Raw genomic sequence first — 19555 nt, forward strand, 5'->3', positions numbered from 1 at the left:
TACCTGTTTCTAAGCAAACTCGGTCTTCGTCTTCTGCCAAACACCAGTGTTTCTCATTGTTGGCAGCATTGAGATGTGTGGACTTCAATTCCCAGAATTCCCCAGCCAGTATAGAAAAACAAAAGGTCTCCAGGGAACAATGGCATCCAGCGTCCTTGCCATCATTGGAGCTCAATGCAGCTTATGGCAGAATTGCCCATCCCAAGCATCTGTCGGAAACCAAGTGGATCATGTTTCTGTCTCAAGGAGTCTTTGTTATTGGCATATTAGGGACACTTTGACAAATGGCTGTGTTGGAAATCTATCCATTTTCATAATTAATGATGAAAAAGCTGCTCTACGCTATTCCCCATTCTGTTCTTTTCCTAGGTTCATGGACACACTTCCAAACTAACAGTGCTGAATTCAACAGTTTCTCTATCTTTTAAGAAAATTAAAACCACTATTGCATCTCCAACAAAGTGGTTATCTAGCCCCTTTGAAATCTTCCTGTGAAAGAGAGATCTAACCAAAGTGTTCTTCTAAATAGCTCTGATCTTGAGGAAATCTCTTCTAATATTCATCCTGGATCTCTGGTCTTCTCATTTCAAGCCATTGGTTTTTAACCTCTCAATTTCACATACATTTTAGGTATTTATACACTGCTATCATGTCTCCTTTTAGTTTTCTTTTTCCAATCCAGAAATATTCAACTCTTTTTACTGATCCTTCTTGGGCTTTCTAGACCCCTTATTATCCTAATAGTTGTCTGAATCTGGTCCTGCTGATGTTTTTTGTAATTTGCTAAGTTTTAAATGTTTTAATTTGTATATATTCCTGTGTTTTATCTTGGCTGTACACCGCCCTGAGTCCTTCGGGAGAAGGGCGGTATAAAAATTTAATAAAATAAATAAATAAATAAATAAATTTTATTAGGCCAAAAAGAATTATAATAGTTTTTAGAATCAGAATGTAAGTTAGCTAAAAAAAAAATTTCAGGAATTAGAATGTAGCATGTAGATTTCATCCAGAGTTCTCTAAGTCATATATTACAATTGAGGTTTTCCAGAAATCAATTTTGGAGTAATTTACAAGATGTTCAATAGGTGTTTTTTAAAAAAATCACAGGGAAAACATATAGAAATTAAGTAGGTTGAGCCAAAATGTGACTTACTTATTAATTTTTGGAATATGAACAGAGCAAATACAATCTAGTGATATGTTTCAGATGTTATAGAGAGGATCAGAAAAACTGAGAATGATAAATTAGTGCAATGGTGATAATTTATCATGAAAATTTGAAACTTGCCTTTCAAGTTCCAAAATTACAGTCAATAGCCATGGTTACGTATTTTTACCAAATAAGGTAGAGACCTAGTTTTACAATTGTCCAACATGAAAACTTGATTAGTGCTTAGTCATGGTTAATGCTCTTGTGACTTAATTTGTGTAAATCCAGCCCTTTTGTTTAATTTATAGTTCAAAATATTCCATAAATCTAGAAGATAGTAACTAATTGAAATGTGTTAATATACCTATGAGAATGAAGACTTTGTATCCTTTCCAAGTTATCATTTTGAAGGTAATATATCAAAAGGTTTAGACCAGCTCCCTTGACATTTTCCATCAAAGAAGCACTAACGTTTCAAAGGTACTATACTTAGCTTGGTTTTAAGAAAATGTTTACCTTATTCCTTTATAATGATTATAATGTTCAAAATGACATTTTTCACTTTATTTATTTGTGGTAGTTTTATTTTACTTTTTTATTCAGCAAAAACTGGTAGTAAAAAGAGAAGCTAGAATCAAAATAGGACATATTTCTCAGTGAGAAAGCACATGTAATTGTAATTTCTATTTAAAGGATTTTAAAAGGTTGAGTAATTGACCTAAGGATGCTTCTTATGTTTATAAAATTGGAATTAAAATTGTTATTCTGTTAAAAATAGCTTTGTTATATTATATAAACATCAAGTATTTTGTGAAGTTTACCACAGTCATTTAATTAACTGGCCCAATGAAAGATTATTATAGTGTAATTATTATTATTGCTTCCTATTTGTCCTTTTAGTTTGTTCATTCCTATGCAGGCATTCTTCAGCGCTGAAATACTGTATAGATCTCCATTAGCAGATCTGAATTTAGATGTAATGAACAAAGGGCACTTTTGAATCAAGATTGTGTTTTACCACATGGATCACTGAGTACACGGGAGTTTGGAATCAAGTTAATTATACAGTGTTGTTAGTTGCGAAGTCATGTCTGATCCCATGGACAACTTTCCTCCAGATCTTCCTGTCCTCTGCCATCCCCCGGACGCCATTTAAGCTCACGCCGATTGCTTCAGTGACTCCAGCCAGCCACCTCATTCTCTGCCGTCCCATTCTTCTTTTGCTCTTAATCTTTCCCAGCATTAGGCTCTTCTCCTGTGAGTTCTTCCTTCTCATTAGGTGGCCAAAGTATTTCAGTTTCCTCTTCAGGATCTGGCCTTCTAAAGAGCAGTCAGGGTTGATCTCCTCTAGGACTGGTTTGATCACCCTGCAGTCCAAGGGACTCGCAGGAGTCTTCTCCAGCACCATAGTTCAATTGTACAGTACTGTCATCTAAAGTACTGAATACACTCGGGTGCAGCTTATTAAAGTTGCAGCATCCATTAACCTTGTGGCTCCATCATGAAGAGATAATGGAAAGGGGAAAAGTACTATATGAATAGCAAAACCATTCAAAAATAAATGCTTCAAAACATAGCTTAAACCCAGTTTATTGAATAGACCACAGTAGGTTGTTTTGAACGATATATTACTCCATAAACTATTATTTAAACCACACATAAGCACACACTAGCTGTAAACACACTAACATAAACCAAGCAATAAATCATGTAATTCCAATCAATGTGTCTCCATAATTTTAAAATGTTTTAGGAAAATTCACTCTGCATTTTTCGTTAGTGAGATAAAAGGAATAATTATAGAAATCTATGAATATATACATTTTTCCTAATATGCAGCAAGCGTTAAGACTATCATAATGCTTGTCAATTTGGAGGTTATTTGAACAAAAATCTATAATAAATTATAGCAGTTATATTTTGCTTAGAAAAATATTAAGTAGCAATTGCACTTAGACTTATACACCGCTTCACAGTGCTTTTTACAGCCCCCTCTAAGCGGTTTACATATTGCATATTGCCCCCAACAATCTGGGTCCTCATTTTACCCACTTCGAAAGGAAAGAAGGCTAAATCAACCTTGAGCGGGTGAAATTCAAACTGCCAAATTGCAGTCAGCTGGCAGTCAGCAGAAGTAGCCTGCAATACTGCATTCTAACCACTCTGCCACCGCAGTTCTTAAAAGAGGGAGGTACGGTGATATTTTAAGTATTTAAAATCTACCATCCCAGAAATTTAGATTAAAGTTTTGTCCTATGTTACTGTTACTGTTGCCAGTTAATATTATACATTAAAGTTTAGATTCTGAAGTGTTACAGTACTAAAACCTCGGATATCCATGATGGGCAAGACCTTCTATGTATGTTTATGCAGATAGAAGACCTGCTATGTTGAATATGGTTACTCCCAGACAAGAGTATAATTTCACGTGGTACCACCGATTTTCTCCCTCTTTGTGAAGTCTGGAATCCTGAAGGCATAATGAGAATGTAAATCTTACTTATGACTTTTTAGGTAAAGTTTGGCACTTAGCTCACACTGTACAGCTAGTCCTCGACTTACAACCACAATTGAGCCCAATATTTCTGTTATTAAATAAGATATTTCTTAAGTGAGTTTTGCCCTATTTTACGACCTTTCTTGCCACAGGTGAAGAAAGTGAATCCCTGCAACTGATAAATTAATAACCCGGTTATTAAATGAATCTGGCTTCCCCATTGACTTTGCTTGTCAGAAGGTGATCATTTTGCTTGTGCAAAAGGTGATCACATGATCTTGGACCACAGCACCGGTCATAAATATGAATCAGTTGCCAAGCATCTGAATTGATCATGTGACTATGGAGATACTGTAGCAGTTGTAAGTGTGAAAAACAGTCATAAGGCACATTTTTCAATGCTGTTGTAACTTTGAATGGTCACTAAATGAACTGTTATAAGTTGAAGATTACCTGTACTGACTTTACAGCAATCTTCTCTGAGTTGATTATCATAGTATATATAAAACTAGTATTGAAGGGTTTGAGGTTAATGTACTTCTTTCCAAAATAATTCACCTGTTGTTTAGATCAGTGTTTTTCAGACTTGGCAACTTTAAAATCGGTCTCCCAGAGAATTCTGTGAGAATTTGGAATAAAAATTAGAAGAAATTGATTTTGTTTTTGTCACATTGTTCATAATCTCAGAAGAACATATGACCAGCAGATTTTTAGGCTACATGGAACTATCTCATTTCAAGCTTCAACTACTGTTTTGTATCAGTTTAACTTATGCCATAATGTGCTGAAATACCAGATTTACAACTAATGAGAATTTAATGGGATAAGAAATGTATTCAAGCACCCCTTAAAAATCTTCCCCATGATATTACACACAATAACAGTTCCCCCAAAGTTACATAAAGCAATCGTATCTCATGTTTCTTTTTCATTTTGTTTCGGTATGTGTTACAGATAGTCATCAACTTATGACTATGAAGGAGCTTGTTCATCATAGTCATAAAGTGGACTAACCACATAACCAATCCGATTTTACAACATTTTTTGGGCGCAATAATTAAGTGAACTGCGCAGTTGTTAAGCAAACCAATGGTTCACTATGGACCAGTTTTGCAACACGATATCAATGCCAGTTTTCAGCAAAAACCATCATAACATGTAGACATGTGACCTCAGGACACTGCAAGTGGCCATAAAGTGCTGAGTGCCTGAAATATGGTCATGTGATCCGAGGATGGAATTTGAACTTTGGAACTGGGTTCTAAGTAGCCCTGGGAAAGTCCATTGTAACTTCAAGTAGTTGCTAAGCAACCAAGCGTAAGATGAGAATTACTTTTTCTACTACTTATTGTTAACAACATGGAACCCTCATCCATGGAACCTCTTCAAGTAACTTTAGACCAGTTATACTCTTACTCTTCTGCCCAACAGAATTATGCTGCAAGGAAAGATAGAAGAAATAGAAGCACATACACTCACACCCAAAAACACCCTCCTACAAAATGCTAAAGTTACCTATTGGTAGTTTATTTTTAAATGCACAGGCTGACCTCATCGGACAAATTATGTTATAAATATTGGTATAAGCACCACAGTTGTGATTCCAAGAGACGTTTAATGGGAACTGCTGCTTCATTCTAATTTGTGTGGCAGAGACATACTGCTCTAGTGAGCTTACAGTTTTTGAGAGCAATATTGATGAGCGTTTGAGAAATGGAAGCGAAAATTAAAATAGTAACTCGGTGTTGAATTATTATTGCTAAAGAATGGACCTAAAGTAAAGATCAAATACGAACAATAGAATTTTTTATTGGCCAAGTGTGATTGGACACACAAGGAATTTGTCTTGGTGCATATGCTCTCAGTGTGCATAAAAGAAAAGATACGTTCATCAAGGTACAACATTTACAACACAATTGATGGTCAATATATCAATATAAATCATAAGGATTGCCAGCAACAAGTTATAGTCATACAGTCATAAGTGGAAAGAGATTGGTGATGGGAACTATGAGAAGATTAATAGTAGTGCAGATTCAGTAAATAGTCTTGACAGTGTTGATGGAATTATTTGTTTAGCAGAGTGATGGCCTTCGGGAAAAAACTGTTCTTGTGTCTAGTTGTTCTGGTGTGCAGTGCTCTATAGCGTCGTTTTGAGGGTAGGAGTTGAAACAGTTTATGTCCAGGATGCGAGGAATCTGCAAATATTTTCACGGCCCTCTTCTTGATTCGTGCAGTATACAGGTCCTCAATGGAAGGCAGGTTGGTAGCAATTATTTTTTCTGCAGTTCTAATTATCCTCTGAAGTCTGTGTTTTTCTTGTTGGGTTGCAGAACCGAACCAGACAGTTATAGTAATAGTACCCTAATTTGTCAAGGTTGTCTTCTACAATTCAAAAAAAAACTATTTACCGTATATACTCGAGTATAAGCCGAGTTTTTCAGCACGTTTTTTGTGCTGAAAAACGTCCCCTCGGCTTATACTCGAGTATATACGGCTTATACTCGAGTTTTTTTTTTCTTCTTTTTTTCACATTATACCGGATGGTGCAAACTTGGCGGGCTTTTGCATTAGCGCGGGGAAGCCCTGCCGGTGCAGTGAGAGGGCGGGGCGGGGGAGCCGCCAGCCTTCTCGGCTGAGGGAGGGAGGCTTTCCCTGACCGGTAGCTGCCTCATTTCCCTCCCTCGGCTTATACTCGAGTCCCCAGTTTACCCCAGTTTTTTGGGGTAAAATTGGGGACCTCGGCTTATACTCGGATCGGCTTATATTCGAGTATATACGGTATATTAAATCTTTTTTTACTTCAATTTCTCTTTTGCTTCATTTCTAGACAAATTATCCCATCTATAGTTTGCTCAATGCTTTTATTATCTTGGGACATTATACTAATATTTTCTGCAAACAAAATTGAAATTAGTTCACACCTGGTAAAAGCCAAGTTGTAAAGCACATATGATATATAATTTCTATATCAGCAATTTTGGAATTGCTCTCAGGTGAGGCACAATAAAAATCAAAAATACAGAATAGAACAATATAAATGTAAATGATTAAAATTATCTAAGAAAAATTTTACAGTTAACGTAAAATGCTAGTTGGATATACTTTTGTAAAACCAAAAATATGAGCGCCAAATGAAACCCTTGTTGTTGTTAGTTGCGAAGTGATGTCTGACCCATCACGACCCCATGGACAATGTTCCTCCAGGCCTTCCTGTCCTCTACCATCCTCTGGAGTCCATTTAAACTCACACCTACTGCTTCAGTGACTCCATCCAGCCACCTCATACTCTGTCGTCCTGTTCTTCTTTTGCCTTCAATCTTTCCTAGTATTAGGCTTTTCTCCAGTGAGTCCTTCCTTCTCATTAGGTGGCCAAACTATTTGAGTTAAATGAAAGCCTAAAGCATTGAAATTGAAAACAACATGCGAAAAGGGTCTTTTCTTACCCCACTTCCCTAGAGTATTGGACCTTCCATCTCGCTTCACACTCCGTGGTCTTCTTGCATCATGGCATTGCACGTATGTTATGTGACAATTATCTTGCAGTAGCCCAATGCTGCTTTTGTCATCTTGACAGAACTGCTAGGTCCTGTGTAGACGTCTCACCTCCCTCTGAAAACAGCATCTGCTTGAATTGACAGTATTTTTATCTTCATCTGCATTTCCACTAGAAATTCAAAGCTGTCAGCTTGGGTTTGTTAGATACAATATATTTTACTCTGTACTATAAGGAATGGTTATAAATTAGTCCTAGCTGAATAGAGAGATTCCAGATTTCAGTTCAATTTCAAAATCCAGCAGTAACTTTAAAAACACCCAGGAGTAGCCTGAAGGGTCTATTCCCTAAGTCAGAATGAGTTTTTATCTTTTTTCATCTTCTGTTGTCTTTTCTGATGTCCATTGTGCATTGTTTTCTCCTCCCAAAGCCGGTTGTTTCTGACTTCTGTAGTTGACCCCAAGGGGAATATTTGCTATCGAAAAAAGGATTTTCAAAGTATTGTTTACAAGTGATTTCATGATAAAATTTTAAAATGCCAAAAAACTACATTTAATTTCACAGGACTATTAAAATTAATAATGAAAAATTATTATTCTGTATTGCAGTAATATGATTGTAAAGGATTTCAGTATGTGATTGAAAAGGAAGGCAGTAAATTATGGTCAGTTATATGTCAATGATAATTAGAGTAATTACATGTAAGTATAATTTAGTTGTATAATCAATCAGACAAAAATTACTTTGAGGCATATATAAGTTTACTAATCATTAACTGAAAGACTTATACATAAAATTGCTTAAGCAATATTAAAATAGTGATCTACTTTGCCCTAACTTTTCAGTTAGGCTATTCATTTCTAGACTATAACTTTAAAAAGGTTTCAGAAAATGGAATGGTTGCCCATTCTTATTTTAATATGCATTCTAAGTAACAAACCTAACAAAATGCCACAGCCTGAGAGCATTGGAACTTTTAGAAAGACACCAGAGGCACTTCATATAAAGCATGGAGCTCTCAAATCTATGAAGTCATAAATGATGGTCATCCCGAGCCATAATTAATATTTGTGCTTCCAAGTGCCACTGTAGAATCAGGATAGGCATTTATAAATCTGTGGCTTCATGTGTTCTTCAAGTAACAAGATAATCTGATCTGCAACAATGACATGCTAAATCAGATATATAATTCAACTAAAACCACATACATTGTTCAATTGATTTGTAAGCCTTGTTTGCTGTCTATATTTGGCACAATGGCTTCATCTTTTCTTCTAGGTGTCAGTGTTTTGAGATAAGTCAGGTCAAAGACAGTTTAGGACTATCTATCTAAAGAACTTTTGAAATTCATTGTTATAGGGTATCGCAACAGTTTCTTACATTTTCTTCATGCCAGGACTCAACGTTGTTTATTTATACAGATAACCCAGGCTTATCCACAGTAACGAACTGAGAACGTCATTGCTAAGTGATGCAGTCATAAGGCACGATGTCGCATGACTGCACTGATTTACAATGGCAATTCAGACAATCCCATTTGCTGCTAGGTGAATCTGCATGGACACAACATCCTATGGTCATGTGATCACCATTGGCAACCTCCTGCCAGCTTCCCTCTTTACTTTGTGTGTGGGAAGCCATCAATGAAGGTCGCCAATGGTCATTGTGTGACTGTGGGGATGCTGCAATGTAATTGCAACCCAAATTTTTAAGCATACAAATTATGATTACATGACTGCAGGAAGGCTGTGATAGCCACACCTAAAATGATTCTTTGTAAGTACCTTTGTTCAGCACCTCATAAGTTGGAACAGTCATGTTCAGTGAGGACTCCATGTATTTCTTTAATTCCTTTCTTAGTTACTCCATACTCCTCCATACCCAATAAAAACTGCGTATGAAATTAACTGAGTAATTAATTTGTGGTTACTCTGAATGGCAGTTCCGATCGTATTAACATGATCTAAGAAACCAGGCTCATACTTAGGGAGATGGCTTGGTGGCATATTGTAAGCACTCTCAGGTTTTAATTTGCACACCTGTGATCTACTTCTATCCCTATAATTTGTGTTGCCTTAATAAGTCCTTATTAGAATAACACTTAATTTCCAACTTCCGCACATGGAAGTGGGAAGGCTGAGTAATATTGTCTTTTTAGAAAAGGTGAAAAGGTGAGAGACAAACAGTGAGATAGCACATATGCAGTCTAAGGAGAAAACAGAATTAGAAATAAAACTCTGCAGGACTACACAATAGGCCCAGGAACAGTTTTAAAGTTACAATTTGTTAAGTTCGGGAAGTAACGAGGCTGGAGACCAGGGTAGTGACAACAGCTCTTTAATATAGGGTGAACCCAGTGGCTTGGCTGGGGAAAAACCTCTCCTTATATACAGTTCAACTGGCGGCTTCAACCAATCAGCAACGTGCTTGTTTCCCGCCCAAATATTTAAAGTTACAAGACATCAATACATAACACTCCTCCCCTCCCAGAAAACACTTTACCTCTATTTACATATTATTTACATGTTATTTTTCGACGTAGTCACGCAAATAACCTGGGCGTCTCCTGATTCGTTCTGACCTGCGCGGTTCAGTCTTTGGGAGTGGGTTGAGCTGGTCGGAGGGGCTGTTTGCTCCTCCCAGCTCTTTCTCTAGGCCAACCGGCCCTGGATTACTTGCAGACTCTTTTTCTAGGCCATCCGGCCTTGGATTACTTGCAGAGTTTTCCCTGCCGTTTCCATCGGGAACCTGATGGCGTCGCTGGACCTCCGGGAACTCAGCTAAGTCTTGCGCCTCCCCCGGGTTTTGGTCAGCTGTGGGTTCAAATAATGAGTGGTCATGATCTGTCTCATTTAGCTCGGGTTGTTCGGCTATTCGTTTCCTTATCTGATCTATGTGGCGCCTCCATACGTGGTTGTCTATTAACTCAACTAAGTATGATTTTGGGCCGGTTGCTTTTATGATTTGCCCTGCTAGCCAACTTGGGCCGTCCCCATAGTTGCGGGCCCACACTCGGTCGCCTATGCTCATTTCTCTCGTTTTTTCCAGTTCCCCCTTGTAACCCTCTGGTGTGTAATGGGGATTTAACCGGTCCAGTGGGCACCGGAGTTTCCGTCCCATCAATAATTCGGCGGGGCTTCTGCCTGTAGCAGTGCTGGGGGTTCTATGCTGAACGGCCAGGAAGAAATCTATCTTTGTTTGCCAGTCGCCTGGCTTGAGTCTGGACAATGCCTCCTTAGCGCTCCGGACGGAACGCTCTGCAAGGCCATTCGACGCAGGGTGGAAAGGTGCAGAGAGGGCATGTCGGATGCCTTCGTCTGCCAGGTATTCCTCAAACTGGGTTGCCGTGAATTGCGGGCCGTTGTCGGATACGAGGGTGTCAGGCAACCCGTGGGTTGCGAATAGGTGCCGCAGGGCTGCGATTACTGCCTCGGCTGTCATGGATCTCATGAGGATGATTTCCAACCATTTAGAGAAAGCGTCGACTACCACTAGGAAAGTTTGGCCGTGGAAAGGGCCAGCAAAATCAATGTGGATTCTCGACCAGGGCCCTTGGGGTTTTTCCCATTCCCTGACTGGGGCCGTTGGGGGAAGAGGTCTGGACTCTTGGCACGCCTGGCATTTCCCTACCCTCTCAGCAATTTCTGAGTCCATTAGTGGCCACCAAACATAGCTTCTAGCTAGCCCTTTCATCCTTACGATCCCTGGGTGACCCTCGTGGAGGAGGTCCAATACCTTTTCCCTCAATTTCTCCGGGATCACCACGCGATCGCCCCATAGCAGGCACCCCCCTTGAGCCGAGAGTTCCCCACGTTTTTTTACAAATTCCTTAAAACGCTCGCCCGGCGCAGCGGGCCACCCTCTTTGTACCCAACCGAGTACAGTCCTCACAGTAATGTCCCGGTATGATGCCCGAGCCACCTCCTTAGATGTGACTGGGCCAGAGTCCAAAGAGTCAATTAGCAGGATGGGCGTCCCCGGAGTGGGGTCTTCGATCGCCCCTGGTAGTGGGCATCTGCTTAACGCGTCCGCATGCCCCACTTCTTTTCCCGGTCGATGCTGCAGCTTGTAGGAGTAGGCAGCCAAAAAAATAGTCCACCTGGTCAACCGGGGTGAGAGAGCCGCCGGCGTGGGCCGGTCGCCAGCCAATAGCCCAAGCAGTGGTCTATGGTCAGTCACAATTTCGAAGTTTCTGCCGAACACGTATTCATGAAACTTCTTTACCCCAGACACTATAGCTAGGGCTTCCCTGTCCAGCTGGCTATAGTTCCTCTCGGCTGGGGACATTGTTCTGGAATAGAATGCTATTGGGGCTTCTGTGCCATTTGGGAGCCTGTGGCTGAGCACAGCCCCCATTCCGTAAGGGGAAGCGTCACATACTAGAACCAATGGCATTTTGCTGTGGTATTGCATTAGCAGACTATCACTCGAGAGTAGGTTTTTTACTGCTTCGAAAGCCCTGGCTTCTGACTTTCCCCAGGACCAAGCAGCCTTTTTCCCTAGCAACTTATGTAGCGGCTCGGCAACGGTTGCCTTATTTTTTAAAAAGACCGCGTAAAAGTTCACTAAACCCAGGAAAGCCTGTAGCTCTGTTTTGTTTTTGGGCGCTGGAGCCTTTCTGATTGCCTTAACCTTGCTCTCGGTGGGGTGAATTCCTTCTTTGTCTATTCTGTAGCCCAGAAACTCTACGGATTCTACCCCTATTTGGCATTTTTTCTCCTTAAGCTTTAGTCCGGCTGACCGGAAAATGCTCAGAACTTTTTTCAACCGCTCCCCAAGTTCCTCTAAATTTTCTGCTGACACCAACACATCATCAAAATAGGGAACTACCCCGGGGAGCCCTTGCAGGAGTCGCTCCATTAAGTTTTGGAACAGACCTGGTGCCACGCTCACCCCAAACTGTAATCGGGTGCACTTGAAAGCCCCTCTATGCGTCACAATCGTTTGAGCTTCTGCTGTGGCTGCGTCTACGGGTAGCTGCTGATAGGCTTGTGCTAAATCTAATTTAGCGAAAACCTGCCCTTGCCCCAACGAGTGCAGCAAGTGTTGCACCACAGGAACTGGGTATGCGCTTTTTTGCAAGGCTTTATTTAACGTTGCCTTGTAATCAGCGCAGATTCTAATTGACCCGTCTTGTTTTACAGGGGTGACGATTGGCGTCTCCCATTTAGCATGGTCTACTGGTACCAATATCCCCTGCCTTATTAATTTGTCTAACTCCCGATCAATCTTGGGCTTCAAAGCGAAGGGTACCCTCCTTGCTTTTATTCGGATAGGGGCTACCTGGGGGTCTAGATTAAAGGAAATAGGGGTCCCCTTGTACTTGCCCAGGCAGTCCTTGAACACGTCTTCGTATTCACTCATGAGTGCATCTTTAAGATTAACGACACTTCTGTAGATGCCAGTCACTCCCATGCCCAACGCGCGGAACCAGTCTAGCCCCAACAAACTCGGCAGGGTTCCTTCGACGATTGTGATGGGCAGGGTCTTCTTATGTGGTCCGTACTCGACTCGGACGGAGGTGGTCCCTCGAACAGGGATGCGATTCCCTTGGTAGTCGTGGACTCGTAGACGTTGCTTTTGCAGATGGCGTTTTGCGACCTTGGGCAAAGCTTTCGCAAAAGTGTCCCAGGACATGATTGTGATCGCTGACCCGGTGTCTACTTCTAGTCGGCACGGCACTCCTTCTATTCTGGGTTTGGTGAAGATTTTCTTCTCCACCTTGGTTTCGGCGCGGCCTATGATTACAGTCGTGCGATTCAAGTTCGCGCCTTTCTTGTTTGAGCCAATCACGGGTCGCCTTGCCGATCCCGTGCTCTGATTGGTCGGTTTGAATTTTCGGCGGGAAGGTTGAGGTGCTCGACAGACTTGAGCCAGGTGCCCCTTCTTCTCGCACCGCCGACATGTAGCGTCCTTAAATTTGCAATGTTGGCGCTGGTGTTGCCCTCCGCAACTTCCGCAGTCCTCTCGGTCGTCTTTGTCCCGTCTCTCGGTACGACAAACCCCTTCCTCATCCTCACCGTCTGAATCGGTCTGGATCTCTTCTTGGTGCACGGGGTTGACTTTTGTGCTTCGCCTTTGGTGTGAGTGGCTTTTGCAGAGTCTCCGCGCTTGGGTAGACATCTCATGGGCTCTGGCTTCGTCCAGAGCGTTTGCCAGCATTAGGTTGCTCTTTGATAGCAGCCGCCTTCGCAAACGGATGTCTCTGACCCCACGGATGAGTTGCTCTAGCAGCGCCTCGTCCAAGTCTCGGTACCCACAGTCCTTGGAGGCTTTCCGCAGGGCGGCCATGTAGTCGCTGAGGGATTCGCCCTCTAGCTGTCTGCGCTCACCAAATTCAAAACGCCGCACGTATTTGGACGGCGTTGGCGCGAAATGGTTTTTAAGCAGGGTTTGCAGAGTTTGCCACGATACCGATTGTACCGCCGTTGGCTCTGCCAGGGCTTCCGCAATGTCGATGACCTCGGGACCGCAGTGGCTCAAGAAATAAGCCCGTTTGCGGTTATCTGGAACTCCTTGCAGCTCGTTGGCTTCTAAAAAGCTTTCGAAACGGGTCATGTACGTTCCCCATTTCTCTCTGGCTGGGTCAAACGGTGCGGGCGGAGTGTAGCTGGCCATCTCCGCGTTTTCTGCCCTGAGTTGCTGGGTTCGGTTCTATCGTGCTTCAGCTCGGTTCTGGTGCTCCTTAGCCTCGAGATCCCACCTTCGTCGCCAGTGTTAAGTTCGGGAAGTAACGAGGCTGGAGACCAGGGTAGTGACAACAGCTCTTTAATATAGGGTGAACCCAGCGGCTTGGCTGGGGAAAAACCTCTCCTTATATACAGTTCAACTGGCGGCTTCAACCAATCAGCAACGTGCTTGTTTCCCGCCCAAATATTTAAAGTTACAAGACATCAATACATAACACAATTTACATAATTAGCAGTGACACATATTTGCCCCTTTAAACATAGCCAAACTGGCTTGGGAATTCATGTGTTTCCTTTGCCCGTTTTTGATGCCATACCTGACCGGGAGTTCAAGGCTGAAAAAGCTTTGAAAAAACTCCATATTTTCTCTGGCTTCATCATTGAAGGAATCACCATAGTGTCAATCAGTTCCAAACACTTTTTAAAAAGCAATAAGAATAATATGTGGCATCCTTCCATTTTAATTCTCCAATATTTGCACTCATGTTATATAAACATTTCATTAGGAAACTCAGTAGGAAAGGGTTCATTAAAACAATTTTGATTTTCAGTGTAGCTCAACAAGATAAGAGGAAAGCAGGAAGCAACGTGTTAGGGATGTAAAATGCTTCATGTGTTTCACACATATTGCTATTAGTTTTTTTTAATTCAGATTTATTTTCACTTTTACTCTTCAACTTAAGGTTTGCCCTAGTTATCTCCTCAGTGAAAAGTTTAATAGACTACAACGGTACATGACAAATATGTAACACAAGTTTTCTGTAATTTTGCATTTGGATCACACATGTAAAACAGAAAAACATTAGAATTAGGAAGTATAATGAAAGTTCAAGGAAAGCAAAGTTGTCTACTGCATAGCAAAGCTATGCAAACTGCAAATGCAAATGCATTTGCAACTGCATTTGCAAATAGCAAAACAGATGTTGTAATGTCACAACACAACAGGTGACTAACATACTTACATCATATGTTGAGATATAAATAGAAATGGTCAATGTTTACATCATAACATTGTTATGCATTACAGATTGCACAGTGGACAATGAGAATTAAATTGCTAATGCGAACAAATATATATTTTGTTAAAGCTCTATATTATCTAAATAAATATTCTGTCACTTTCTTAGAAATCATAAGCATTTGTATTGGCCATCATTAGATACTTAGAGATCCAGCAACCATAGTAATAGCCTGGTTTTAAATAATGATAAAACAGAATATAATTGCTTTTAGCTTAGTGTGACATTTGAATTGATCTCCGATGGCTTAGCATGATCTATGAACTAGGCTACAAAACAATGAACTATATTTTTAAAAATCCCAACTATGTATAAATACTATGGTTTACTGACCATATACTTTCTGGATCTAGATGCATACCTGTTTTCTTAGATCTAATATGAAATTAATATTTTCTTTGGCAGTGGTAAAATCCACTTACCTTCGCTATAGTTCAGGAATGGAAGAGTGAACGCCTCTTTTTTGCATGCACAGAGTCTTCTGCGCATGCACAGAGTGTCAAAAACGGGACGTAATTTATTTATTTATTTATTTATTTAATCATATTTGTATACCGCCCTATCTCCCGAGGGACTCAGGGCGGTTAACAGGCACTTAAAAACACATAAATACAGAGTAAAAAACAATTAAAAAACTTATTCTAAACGCCAAATATTAAAAAATATAAAAAATAAAACCCAGTTTAAAACCCGTAAATTTAAAATCTAACTCAGTCCTGCGCAAATAAATAAGTGTGTTTTAAGCTTGCGGCGGAAGGTCCGAAGGTCTGGAAGCTGACGAAGTCCTGGGGGTAGTTCGTTCCAAAGGGTGGGAGCCCCCACAGAGAAGGCCCTTCCTCTGGGCGCCGCCAGACGACATTGCCTCGCTGACGGCACCCTGAGGAGTCCCTCTCTATGAGAGCGCACGGGTCGGAGAGAGGTATTCGGTAGCAGCAGGCGGTCCCGTAAGTAGCCCGGCCCTATGCCATGGAGCGCTTTAAAGATGGTCACCAAAACCTTGAAGCGCACCCGGAAGGCCACAGGTAGCCAGTGCAGTCTGCGCAGGATAGGTGTCATGCGGGAGCCACGGGGGGCTCCCTCTATCACCCGCGCAGCCGCATTCTGGACTAACTGCAGCCTCCGGATGCCCTTCAAGGGGAGCCCCATGTAGAGAGCATTGCAGTAATCCAGGCGAGACGTCACGAGTGCGTGAGTGACCGTGCATAGGGCATCCCGGTCTAGAAAGGGGCGCAACTGGCGCACCAGGCGAACCTGGTAGAACGCTCTCCTGGAGACGGCCGTCAAATGATCTTCTAGAGACAGCCGTTCATCCAGGAGGACGCCTAAGTTGCGCACCCTCTCCATCGGGGCCAATGACTCGCCACCGACAGTCAGCCGCGGACTCAGCTGACTGTACCGGGATGCCGGCATCCACAGCCACTCTGTCTTGGAGGGATTGAGCTTGAGCCTGTTTCTCCCCATCCAGACCCGTACGGCTTCCAGACACCGGGACAGCACTTCAATAGCTTCGTTGGGGTGGTCCGGTGTGGAAAAGTACAGCTGGGTGTCATCAGCATACAGCTGGTACCTCACACCGAAACCACTGATGATCTCACCCAGCGGCTTCATGTAGATGTTGAACAGAAGGGGCGAGAGAATCGACCCCTGCGGCACCCCACAAGTGAGGGCCTCGGGGCCGACCTCTGCCCTCCTGTCAACACCGTCTGCGACCGGTCGGAGAGATAGGAGGAGAACCACCGATAAACGGTGCCTCCCACTCCCAATCCCTCTAACCGGCGCAGCAGGATACCATGGTCGATGGTATCGAAAGCCGCTGAGAGGTCTAATAGGACCAGGGCAGAGGAACAGCCCCTATCCCTGGCCCTCCAGAGATCATCCACCAACGCGACCAAAGCCGTCTCCGTGCTGTAACCGGGCCGGAAACCGGACTGGAACGGGTCTAGATAGACAGTTTCATCCAGGTGTAAGGGAAACTGATATGCCACCATACTCTCTACAACCTTCGCCGCAAAGCGAAGGTTGGAGACCGGACGATAATTAGCTAAAACAGCCGGGTCCAGGGAAGGCTTCTTGAGGAGAAGCCTCACCACCGCCTCTTTCAAGGCGGCCGGAAAGACACCCTCCACCAAAGAAGCAGTCGTAATCGCCTGGAGCCAGCCTCGTGTCACCTCCTGAGTGGCCAGCACCAGCCAGGAGGGGCACGGGTCCAGTAAACACGTGGTGGCATTCAACCTACCCAACAACCTGTCCATGTCCTCGGGAGCCACAGGGTCAAACTCATCCCAAACAACGTCACCAAGACCACCCTCGGACATCTCACCTGAGTAACCGCAATTTTGGTCCAACCCGTCCCGAAGCTGAACGATTTTATCGTATAGATAACCGTTAAACTCCTCAGCACGTCCCTGCAGCGGGTCATCCCGCTCCCCCTGGTGAAGGAGGGAACGAGTCACCCGAAACAGGGCGGCTGGGCGGTTATCTGCCGACGCAATGAGGGAGGAGGTGTAGGAACGCCTCGCTTCCCTCAATGCCACTAGGTAAGCCCTAGTATAGGACTTCACTAGTGTCCGATCAGCCTCTGAACGGCTAGACCTCCAAGAGCTCTCTAGGCGTCTTCTCCGGCGCTTCATCCCCCTCAGCTCCTCGGAGAACCAAGGAGCCGGTTGGGACCTGCGCCGGGTCAGAGGCCGCAGAGGCACGACACGGTCTAAGGCCCCCGCCGCGGCCCGTTCCCAGGCCGCAACAAGTTCCTCAGACGTGCCGTGAGCCAGACCCTCAGGAAGTGGCCCAAGCTCCGTCCGGAACCTCTCCGGGTCCATCAGGCGCCTGGGACGGAACCAACGCATCGGCTCCGTCTCCCTGCGGTGTTGGATGGCGGTCAGAAAGTCCAGGCGACATCCTGGCAGGTGGGCGGAGCCTCCCACCGCTGGTGCTACCGGTTCACGCAATCTGGATAGATCCAGCTGGATTTTACTACTGCTCCTTAATACTACATTGCCCAACAAAAATATCTGGAAGTGATATAGAAGCCTCATATGCTATAACAATTAAAAATAGGAGGTTTAGCCAAATATGGCTTCCTAGGCTCGAGGCTCTGTATACATACTTTCCAATGAAACAGACCATGATAAGAAGATCATTTTATTATGAACGTTCTGACTAAAAAAGATTCCTCTCATTCAAAGAGGGAACTTCGGGACCCAACTTTCAGTCCCTTTTATAATTAACATATCAAAAGAAATGACAAGAGAAAAATTGATTGGACAGTACAAAAGTAACTCCTCCTTTTCATAGAAAATCAGTTACATGGTGCTAAACATGTGACAACACAAATGTCTATTTAAATGAAGTCTGACAAAAACAGGTATGTAAAATTTAACATGTTAATGAAAGGGGGGAAAGTCTTAACATTATTTGGAGTTTGCAGAGAGATGAAGCAGATACAAATTAGCACTAACAAGCTTTTTCTTATCAGAAGACAAACTCCAGTCTTCCCATCCTATCCTGATCTGGGGAACAAAGGCATTTTATATCATGAAGTTTAGGAATGTTAGAGGTTATCAATAAAACCATTAACATCATTTAAAAAGAGAGAAAAATAAGTCAAATTAAAATACAAAATAACTGTGTTAGTTAACAAGTACTATAAAGTCCATGTTCTTGGTATTGCAAAGTTCATCCTGTGTGGCCCTGAGAGGGAAATATTTTTCCAGCAGACTTACTCTCTTTACCTATTCTAACACCCAAAGCACCATACTACAGATCAATACAAATGTATTGTATTTGTACTGAAAATGAGAACTAAAAGGTAAAAGGTAAAAGTTCCCCTTGCACATATGTGCTAGTCATTCCTGACTCGAGGGGGGGTGCTTATCTCCATTTCAAAGCCGAAAAGCCAGCGCTGTCCGAAGACGTCTCCGTGGTCATGTGGCCGGCATGACTAAACATCAAAAGCACATGGAACGCTGTTACCTTCCCACCAAAGGTGATCCCTATTTTTCTACTTGCATTTTTTACATGCTTTCGAACTGCTAAGTTGACAGAACTGGGACAAATAATGGGAGTTCACCCCATTACGCGACACTAGGGATGCAAACCGCTGAACTGCCGATCTTTCAATCGACAAGCTCAGCCTTTTAGCCACTGAGCCACATGTCCCTCTATTACAAAGTCCATCCTGTGTGGCTCTCATTTTTATAGCAGACTTACCCTTTTTACCTGTTCTAAGATCCAAAGCACCATACTATAGTTCAATACAAATGTATTGTATTTGTACTGAAAATGAGAACTTACAGATATTTTAAAAAACCAGGAATAGTGACAAATAAGATCCCATCCATGGCAATCCCACCCATAGGACTTCTAACAAATTAGAAGCTAAAAGTTTAAAATGCACTGTGATGCATTTTAAGCCAAGTTACTACTATTAATAACAATAGTAATAACAATAAGCATAAAGGAGGATAATGTATTTTTCTTTCACAGATGTACTATTATATTCCTTCTCAGAATATTAGACATTATATCCATCAAAGCTGTATATATTCATTAAGGTATTAAATATATTACAGCAGATTGTTGAAAATGATGCATTAAATCTGCGTATGAAAGTATTTCAATAGACATGCTGTCTTATTCAATCTTTAATGTGCTTTTTTCATACGAAATTCTATTAAGGACATAGATTGAATATATTTAGCGGTA

At 42.3% G+C, this 19555-nt stretch overlaps 1 protein-coding gene across 1 annotated transcript; it reads right to left on the reverse strand.

Moving 5' to 3' along the window:
* Window positions 1-3574: 3574 nt before the first annotated feature.
* Window positions 3575-10926, reverse strand: LOC131190738 (uncharacterized protein K02A2.6-like; the record flags this gene model as incomplete). Its single annotated transcript, XM_058168094.1, has 2 exons — window positions 3575-3620; window positions 10163-10926. Coding segments are annotated over 2 exons (810 nt in total), but the record flags the coding sequence as incomplete, so codon positions are not given.
* Window positions 10927-19555: the final 8629 nt, after the last annotated feature.

Source organism: Ahaetulla prasina, chromosome 2 (genome assembly GCF_028640845.1).
Source record: "Ahaetulla prasina isolate Xishuangbanna chromosome 2, ASM2864084v1, whole genome shotgun sequence".
Classification (NCBI taxonomy): Eukaryota; Metazoa; Chordata; class Lepidosauria; order Squamata; family Colubridae; genus Ahaetulla; species Ahaetulla prasina.